The sequence below is a fragment of the Notothenia rossii genome, assembly GCF_949606895.1.
Source record: "Notothenia rossii genome assembly, chromosome: 8".
NCBI classification, from domain to species: Eukaryota; Metazoa; Chordata; class Actinopteri; order Perciformes; family Nototheniidae; genus Notothenia; species Notothenia rossii.
The window spans coordinates 39,074,778-39,084,306 of record NC_136906.1 but is presented as its reverse complement, the minus strand read 5'-3'; the positions used below and the strand labels follow the sequence as shown (position 1 = coordinate 39,084,306).

Here is a 9,529-nt window from a genome sequence, read left to right as displayed (position 1 = left end):
AAAATTCCCCAGCTTAACTTCCCATGGAAACTTTCCGCCCCTTTGCAACCGTACTCAAAACCCATTCTAAATGCAAATAAACTCGTAATCAACGTAATATTAGAAGAATATCCGTTGTAATATTCTACATATTCTTTGATTTGGGTACATTATATTACATAAAAACAAGAGGTTATTGTTTACCGGCAGTGTTTGGTAACCTCTGTGCTGGCGACACCGCAACCTTTCCTGCAGTAGCAGGCTTATCAAAATCCTTGGTGGTCCGCTGTCCTCGACTGGATCTTATCGATTTTCCTATCAAAATAAAAAATAAAAATAAATGTATGAACAAAATATAGATAGGTGACAACTATGGAATACCAGGAGAAGCAAATGTGGAAAAAAAGGATTACATTTTCCAACAATCGTGACAGTTTTGCCAAAAAGAAAATCTACTTTTGTAGCACGTTAAGGCACTCCAATGCAGTTAATTTTGTTTAAAAATAATTATAATAATCTTTGAGATTTCAATACCAACTCTGTTGGTGCTCAGCCCTAATAATCTGAACAATTATGATTGCAATACAGAGCATGCTAAGTGTATTTTAACAAATTGTACTCAACGTGTAACACATAACTAAACCTGGTCAAAGAACCAGAAACAAGTAATCAATAATAATCTCATATACATGTCAATACTGGAAAATGCTGGACAAGCGTTAATCTGAATTGCTGCTTCTGCAGCAGCTCTCGCATTTGGCTGAGACTCCAGCCGGCAGAGGAAGAGCCCGGCTGGGGCTGTTCCATCATAGTATCAATTTAAATTAAAGCAGTTGGTGTATATTTGGTAGAATATAAGGACTCGAGCATAATTATTGTAAAATTCCACAGGTTTTGTTAAAGCAGGTCATTTTCAAATAGCAGGAGTGCATTACCTGTTTTGGGGTCATCGCTGTCAGACTCTGTTTCTCTTCTTCTCTTCTTCTTGTGGGTTGAAGAAGTTGTGCCTATAGACGTAATGTCGCCATCAAGCTCCTCAGGAGTCAGCAGTCTTCTGCGAGACCTTGAAGATCCTTTGACAAAATAAATAATACAAAAATTGGCATATGGTTGATCTCAACGCTCATTCAGCCGCACAGTAAGCAATGCCTATTGTGTTGGAGGGTAAAAACTGTGAAACATGTAACCAGAGGTGGGAGAAGTAATCAGATCTTGTACTTGAGTAGAAGTATTCAGATATTGTACTTGAGTAGAAGTACTCAGATCTAATACTTGAGTTGAAGTAAAAGTATTCAGATATTGTACTCGAGTAGAAGTACTCAGATCTTGTACTTGAGTAAAAGTAGAAGTACTCAGATCTTGTACTTGAGTAAAAGTAGAAGTACTCAGATCTTGTACTTGAGTTAAAGTAGAAGTACTCAGATCTTGTACTTGAGTAAAAGTAGAAGTACTCAGATCTTGTACTTGAGTTAAAGTAGAAGTACTCAGATCTTGTACTTGAGTAAAAGTAGAAGTACTCAGATCTTGTACTTGAGTAAAAGTAGAAGTACCAGAGTGTAGGAATACTCTGTTTCAGTGAAAGTCCTGCATTCAAAATGTTCCTCAAGTGAAAGTAGAAAAGTATTCTCATCAAAATATAGTGAAAGTAGCGACAGTAAAAGTAGTCATTGTGCAGATTGGTCCATTTCAGAATAATATATATGATATGTTTTATAATGATTGATCATGAAAGTGTTCTCAAAGCTGGTAAAGGTGCAGCTAGTCTGAATGACTTTGTATACTGCAGGGTAGCTGGTGGATTTACTCCAGGTGGAACTAAAGTCTGATTTAAGACTTGATTATATTTCACATCATTCATCCACATCTGTGAAGTAACTAAAGGTATTAATACATGTAGTGGAGGAGAAGTACACCATTTACCTCTGAACTGTAGTGGAGTAGAAGTACACAGAAGCATAACATGGAAATACTCAAATAAAGTACAAGGACCTCAACATATTAATTAAGTACAGTACTTTAGTAAATGTACTTAGTTATACCTTACACCTCTGCATGTAACGCACCTGATGATGATGGAGTACCGAAAGACAAATCTTCCTCTGCCCCCGTGTCTGAAAGATCACTTTCCACAGCTTCTGGCAGTTCCTCTGAAAAGCAGGGATAAAAAAAACAAATATGATAATAGAAAATACATTAATACTGAAAACACATAAATATATATATATATATTTACCATTTGGATCGATTTGGATTTGGTCCAGGCTCATTCCCTTGAAGTCTGCAAGTCGTCCTTGTTCAAGTGCTAGCAGCACTTTGCTAACTTTAGCTAACTGCAGGGTTCCCTCTGGTAGTCTGTAGTACTGTCGATGGACGCGGATGTCATGGCCAAGAAAATTTGCGAGTATGTCCATTTCATTGTCTTTCAAGTTGAGAACAGTTGAAAGTGTGGATATGTGCTTTCTCAACTTCGTTGACGACAGGGTTTCAGGATGCTTCGCCCCACATTCCTTCGCAATCCGTCTGATTGCATCAGATCCTCTCAAATGATTCTCTGTCTCGGGTCTGGAGAAGAAATAGGGATTTTCATCAGGAACACCAGCGGCACGGCGATGTGCAACCAGGGCTTCCATCGATGACATCATGTCCGGCGTTAAGAGGATGGGTACTTTATTGTTTCTTTTCCCCCTTATTTCGATGCGTTGGAAATGCTTGCAGAGCTTTTGCTCTAACTCTGAAAGTCCTCCTGCCAGATCAGAATGTACACTAGACGTGTCTCTAAGGGTGAATGCACTCAGATGCATTTTGGAAACCTCACCCTCTCTTCTGCGATTAAACAGAATGATTTGACAAAGGGTCAAATTGGCCAACTTGACCCAGTTACTTTTATTTGGAACTTTGTCAAGGTGCAGTTTGTACTCTTCACTGCACTTGTCAAGGTATATGTGCATATTCTTAACGTCTTCCGTAAAAGGAAGGAGCTGAGGAGCATTCCATTGTGCCTCTTTAAGTGTCTGTAGGGCACGTGACGATACACACACATTCCACTTCTTTTCATAAAGACTACGACTCCTCTCCAGGTTCCGGAGAAACGCCTCATTTTCCTCATTGTCCGATTCTGCCATCTTGGCTTCACACTCCAGAATGTCTGCAATCTTCTTGAGACTATGACCAAGCTTTAGAGCTAAGGATGGAGTTTTGTAGGTGTTTTTGTCTCGATCAAAGCCAGCAACATCATTTACTGCTTCGACCACAAAGTTAAAGTTGGAAGGTACAAAGAAGTCCTCAACTCTTCTCAGCCGGCCATTTTTGCGTGATTGCCGAATCAATCTTCCGATTTCTCGCATTTTTTGTCTTATGTACTCATGTTTGGTCTTGTCATGTCCATGCTTGGCGTACAAATGTTCTCCAAGTCTTCAGATACTTTTCTCCTGTCTGATGATGCCTGTGATTTCATCTTGATGCATAGCATTTATCAGCTCCCAAACCTTTCTGCTCACACCATCAGGGACAGCCTGTGCAAAGGCACAGATAGATTGTATTCGACTTCTTCCTGGTTTGGTTGAGCTGCATTTTTGTGAAAGTCTGCACCTTGACATGTGCCTCCATAATGATTTTCTTTTAAGCAAAGCCTCACAATTTATACAGTGCATGTAATCACTTGCTTTGCCTGGTTTCCCAGCTTGCTGACTTGGGATTAGTGTTCCACTACCCGTCTTTAGGACTTCATTATTATGGGCTCGGTTTCCTTTGTTTCTAATGAGGTCTAAATGCAATTTTCGTTCCTTTGAGTTCAAAGGAAGAGTGATAGCTTTTGCTACAGCTATTTCATTTTTGTGCTTACGCATTAAGTGCCTTGCCATTTTATGGCATTGCATGGGACAGTACAGGCAATAATGTTTTTTACTGTAAACTCTGGCACCATCCTTCTTTTTTTGCAGCTTCATTACTGACACTTTTCCCAGGTTTGTGTCAGAGTTTTCACTTTCTTCTCTTCTATCTTTATCCAAAGAACTTGTCTTTCTTCTGTAAGTCCTCTGTGACTTCTTCAGGTTTTTGCTTTCCGTTAATGTAACCTGGCTTTGAAGATGGGACGATTCCTCGGAACTGCTTCCATGTAGGGACCTTTTAGACGGAATATATTCATCACCACTGCTCATCGAGGTTTCTGGTTCATCTGAGACCTTGGAGATTGATTCCAGGTATTTTTTGGTGAGCTGGAAATTAAATAAACAAGACCATTTAATCTAAATGATCTGCAAGAAGCATAAACCAGGTATACATTTTTACATTGTCTTTGACTCCCCTTTAAACCTAGACAATTTAACCCGACAATCAATCCACTATACAGTGCTAGGGTAAGGCTATGAAATGCTCTGTCAGAGTTCAAGTTTAGGGTTGATGTTCTTTAAAAACATTTTGTATGATATGTATTGAAATTCTTATTAAATCCTCCCAGTAATTTAATATTTGATAAAAATAAAAAACGTATTGTGTGGCTGTGGAAGATCAACAACTGTTCGGCTTTGGTTACACATTAGGGCAGCCACTAATACCATTTTTTTTAAATATCCCAAACTAAGCTGATGTACATTACAAACTTATGTAATCAGGGATGCAAACTCATAAGGTATGAAAAAGGTGACAAGGATCGAGCCCCCGACCCCCCAACCCCACGGAACATCGCCCTTAAAATTAGCTATAACAGAGGATTTTAGCAGCCAGAACAACTAAAGCAGCAGTGGTAATAATAACAGAAACCCCAAAGAGTTAAATCTAATAGAAATATATAAAAGCATTTATTTTAATTGTGTAGCAGTCAGTTTATATGAATGATTTATATGAATGATGGTAAATATAATCAAGTGTTAAATCAGACTTTAGTTCCAACTGGAGTAAATTCACAAGCTACCCTGCAGTATACAAATGGCGCATTTCTACTACAGCGTGGAGCTCGCTTTAAGCGTGGCGAGCCGTGCGGGGCCCGTTTTTGGTTGCTTTTCCACTTAGCGTAGTACCGGCTTGCGGGTACTTTTTCACCTTTTTTCTGCCCCAACAAAATCGTGGTTCTATCGGGCCAACAAGCGAGGCCAACAACCGGGCTGCTGAATATGCTAAACTGACGACTGAAAACAGAGAAGCTTGTGTGAACATATTTGACCGTGATTTAATTGTAATACACGTTTCTAAATGATGCCGAAGTAACAACATACTGATACCGGTTAGTAAAAACCATGAATTAATGCTTTGACAAGTCTGCAGACAGACGGCAGGAGAGAAACCTATTAGAATGCGTGTTGTCTAAATGGGGTTCGGCTAAGCTAACGCACTATATGCTCCGACTGTCCACACTCACACCAACGGCCTACAGACAGAAATAAAGCAGCGACTGTATTCACCATGACACAGACAGGCTAGTTTCTGAACAGATATGAGGAGCTGTGAGCTCTGAGTGCTAACAGCTAACGGCTGATGTTGTTTTTCTGGGGTTCGCATTGAAGATGACGCCACGGCTCCGCCTACACAGCGTTACTATAGTTACTGCCCCAGCTACTAAACTGTAATGGAAGCGCAGCATAAAGTGAGCCTGGCCTAACCAAGTCGAGTTAAGTCGAGATAAGTCGAGCGAGGCCTGCGGTGGAAATGAGCCAAAAGTCATTCAAACTAAATGCACCTTTACCAGCTTTGAGAACACTTTCATGATCAATCATTATAAAACATATCATATATATTATTCTGAAATGGACCAATCTGCACAATGACTACTTTTACTGTCGCTACTTTCACTATATTTTGATGAGAATACTTTTCTACTTTTACTTGAGGAACATTTTGAATGCAGGACTTTTACTGAAACAGAGTATTCCTACACTCTGGTACTTCTACTTTCACTCAAGTACAAGATCTGAGTACTTCTACTTTTACTCAAGTACAAGATCTGAGTACTTCTACTTTTACTCAAGTACAAGATCTATACTTATACCACCTGTTTATAGCCTATGAAAAAAACAATTACAAAATGAAGGCTAAAGCTAACGTTAGCAGATAGTGACAACGTATGCTAGTTAGCTAGCTCAACGATTCCTTAAATAATATTGCGACAGAAAAACTTTTCAGTTCACATCACGCACTGCCGCTCCGACAGGGAGCTCTGCTCTGAACACCTGAACGGCCCGTTCTAACAGCTGTTCACCAGCGGTCCAGTCTGTGCCACAGTGACTCCGGACCGCACAGTTACTGTTAACGAAAGGTAATGTAGCTGCTGTAGTTAGACACTCATCGCGGAGCAGCAGAGTTCAGCTGACAGACAGGAAAACTCGAGCTCATAGCTCGCGCTTCATTATAATATAAAACAAAATAACACCATGCGCGATGGCACAACACAGCTCGCGGCCGCAGATTACTCCGGGTCCCAGACCCCCCCCCCCCCCCCCCCCGGCCGAAAGGTGACAAGCTGGCATCCCTGGTAATTGTATAATGCAGCATTAAAGAAAACAAAGTACGCTATGCTCCCCATTATTTGTCCCACTTTCATTATGCAAACTTACGAATATGCTGTCAGTCCTTCTCAGGGGGGGTACATCTGGGTCATCAGCTTCACCAGGATGTGATCCATCAGCACTTATGTCTGTGTCGCTTTCAAAATCAAGGCTTCTTTCCTAAGGGTGAAAAACAATACACATAACTGGCACTGCCGACTGAAGTGAATTGAAGTTGGAATGAAGCTTTGCATGTCTGTAGTCATATTACGGAGTCATGACCCTAGAAAGAAACTTAGCGAGTTAGTGTTTTTTTATTACATATTTTTCAAGTCGACTTCCTCATTGAATTGTCCCAATGTATACATATACAGTATTATTAAGTATCGGACTGATGACTCTGTATGTGCCTGTTTGATGGAGAAAAAGAGGGAAAGAGATCGGGGAATGGGGATTTTGAACCTAATGTTCCTGCTGGTTGTTGATAACTTATTGGGAACACTGGAATATGTGTGTGAAGAAACCAATTGTCAATATATGTAAATATTTAGTAGGTGGTCTCATTTAATTATGTAGGTCATATGCAGACATCAGAAGTGAGACAGCTTTATGACAAGTTGAACGTTTCTCATATTAACCTTAAACAAATACACCATTTTATTTGTTCAATGAAATACTGACATATTGTATTGTTATGTTGTAATACTTGATTGACACTTACTAATCTCTTGGAAGCTGCAGGTAGCTCAGATGGTAGTTCTGGTGTTGAGGATGTCTCCCCCTCTTGGTTTGGACTTCCTGAAGACTAAACATCACAGACGGAAGCATTCATCACCATTTCTCCAGAACATGAGGTTTACAAAGAGCCTGAGAGCATTAACACTACACTCCTAAACACATTTTCTTTATTTTACGTTTGAGTTATTAACTCAAACATATGATGTAAGAAGCCCACTTGTGATATTGATCACATTTGAAAATTAGACCCACCATCCTTACCTGTTTTAAGTGTTCCATGTGCCCGGATAAGCATTTCTTGTGATGCTCCCTCAGGCGTGTTCTGCGTGCTTTCCACCTGGTGGATTGTGTTCTCCGACTGTAGGCGTTAAATAAAAAACAGTTGATGTAACATCTGTGTCCTGCGCCTACCGAGCTTAATCCTGAGCAAAGCTAGACTGACAGCAACACAAGGCTAAACTTTTTTAAGACATAACTGTAGTTCTTTTTGCTGTTTTTCTATGTAAAACTATAATACATTAATAAAAACATAAATCAAAATACAAAAATGTCTACATGCATATAGAGAGTAGATAAACATAAATAAACTCCTATTAAAAGTATCAAGCAGTACTTCAAGTCGAACTAGGCTAGAAATAAACCCATGTGCTAGCACCAGAGCCACAGAGCTAGCTACTGCTAATAGCTAAAAGAGCACATTACATACACAAAAAGGACGGGGCACCCCTTGTAAATGCAAAACAAGCTAATTGTGTACATAAAACACTTACAGACAACTGTCTCCGGAGCAAAGGATGATATTTTTTAGTTCCCCGACATTTTGTCTCCTCTCTATGTGAAACGTGCGCTGAGATATTACAAAACACAGAGCGCTCACTCTGGCGCTTTTTCATAGAACGAAAAACGATATTCCGATTACATTAAGCTTATAAAAACGGACAAACTAAATAAAAAATGTTTTAACCCCTGAACATTTGACCGTTTGTTACATTCTGACAACTTTTCGCCCTTCTAGAATGCTAAGTTACCAACATTGGAACCTCATGTCTAGCTAACTGATAGCTGCAGCATGTCAAAATGTATTCCTCTTTCCTCTCCTTAGCTCACCATTACTCCTGAATATTACAATAATACATCATCTGAGTTCAGTCAAGTAAAAGTAAGCGGCAAAAAAGGAAGTCCATAACTTAAAAAAAATATTAATGCTGTCAAACAATCGCTGGTGACAAGCTACGTCTTGCTAGCATTAGCAGGACACTTGCTAGCATTAGCACTGTAGGCTGCAAACACGTTAGCCTCAGTTCTTGGTCTAATTCATAAATAGTAAAACAGTTCAAAATTTGATTTTCTTTTGTATTTTCTTACCTTGTTTCCATGTATTCTCCTTTCCTCTGCCCTTAGCAATCATTTATCTTCATATATCGGTCTCTGTGTGTAGGTGCTGCTGCCCTCTGTGCCACGCCAGTCTATAATGAAGAGCACGTGCTGGTCGAGGTGAAGGTTAGCTCCGGGTGGGGGATGGGCATGGGTCCATTGGGGACCGTAAAAGTCAGGAAGTGTGTATTTTTTACTCAGGTCTTTGACTCAGTGCTGAAATGTGAGCATTGCATTAGGGCTGCTCAATTAATCGTATTTTAATCGCAATTACGATACAACATAATCGAAATAAAACGATTATTTTTTTATTATTATTATTACTTTTTTTTTTATTACTTTTTTTTTTTTTTTTCTGTTGAATTATACTTAAAAGGGACCTATCATGCTATATTTAAATAATATATAAGGTATATATATATATATATAAGGTATATTAATACGTTTTAATTTTCAAAATACGAAACAGATCATGCATTTTAGCCATGCCTCATTTTGCCTCACTCCAGCAACTCATAGCTTCAGTTTGTGGGAATAACAGAACACTGCTAACTCATAGCTTCAGTTCAGTCAGACAACTCACGTGTTCCTTAATATGTTTATTATAAGCAGCATATAGTTTGAGTTTGGCGTCTAGGATGAGGCCTCATCACTCCACAGATTTACAAAGAACATTGAGTGATGATTAGATAACTATCCCCCGAGCCTACAGGTGGAAGCTGGAGTGGTGGTGGGTCAGGCGAGCAGCAGCAACATGAAACAGGACCGTGGACAAAAGTGCCCCAGATCAGCCTCTTAATTTACCCAGGGCCTAGTTCTCGGCTTTGGGCATAACAATTCAGGAAACTCCCCTGAGTATTTTATAAAATATCTCAACTTTGGAGAGGAGTTGGGGGACAAACGACACATCAAATCACATCTCCACATCAAGCCGAAGCTAATTCGAATACTCTTGACTGCCT

At 39.6% G+C, this 9,529-nt stretch overlaps 1 protein-coding gene across 1 annotated transcript in view; it reads right to left on the bottom strand.

Moving 5' to 3' along the window:
• The window catches only part of LOC307015953 (uncharacterized protein), a 10,800-nt gene extending 1,988 nt beyond the window's left edge, over positions 1-8,812 (bottom strand). The window contains exons 1-8 of the mRNA XM_079644951.1: positions 8,559-8,812; positions 7,455-7,551; positions 7,177-7,260; positions 6,525-6,635; positions 2,213-4,193; positions 2,043-2,126; positions 915-1,052; positions 184-294 (exon numbers count right to left, since the gene is read on the bottom strand). Coding sequence (XP_079501077.1) covers positions 184-294; positions 915-1,052; positions 2,043-2,126; positions 2,213-3,323 — 1,444 coding nt within the window. The 5' untranslated portion in view covers positions 3,324-4,193; positions 6,525-6,635; positions 7,177-7,260; positions 7,455-7,551; positions 8,559-8,812. The remainder of the gene's footprint in view (positions 1-183; positions 295-914; positions 1,053-2,042; positions 2,127-2,212; positions 4,194-6,524; positions 6,636-7,176; positions 7,261-7,454; positions 7,552-8,558) is intronic.
• Positions 8,813-9,529: the final 717 nt, after the last annotated feature.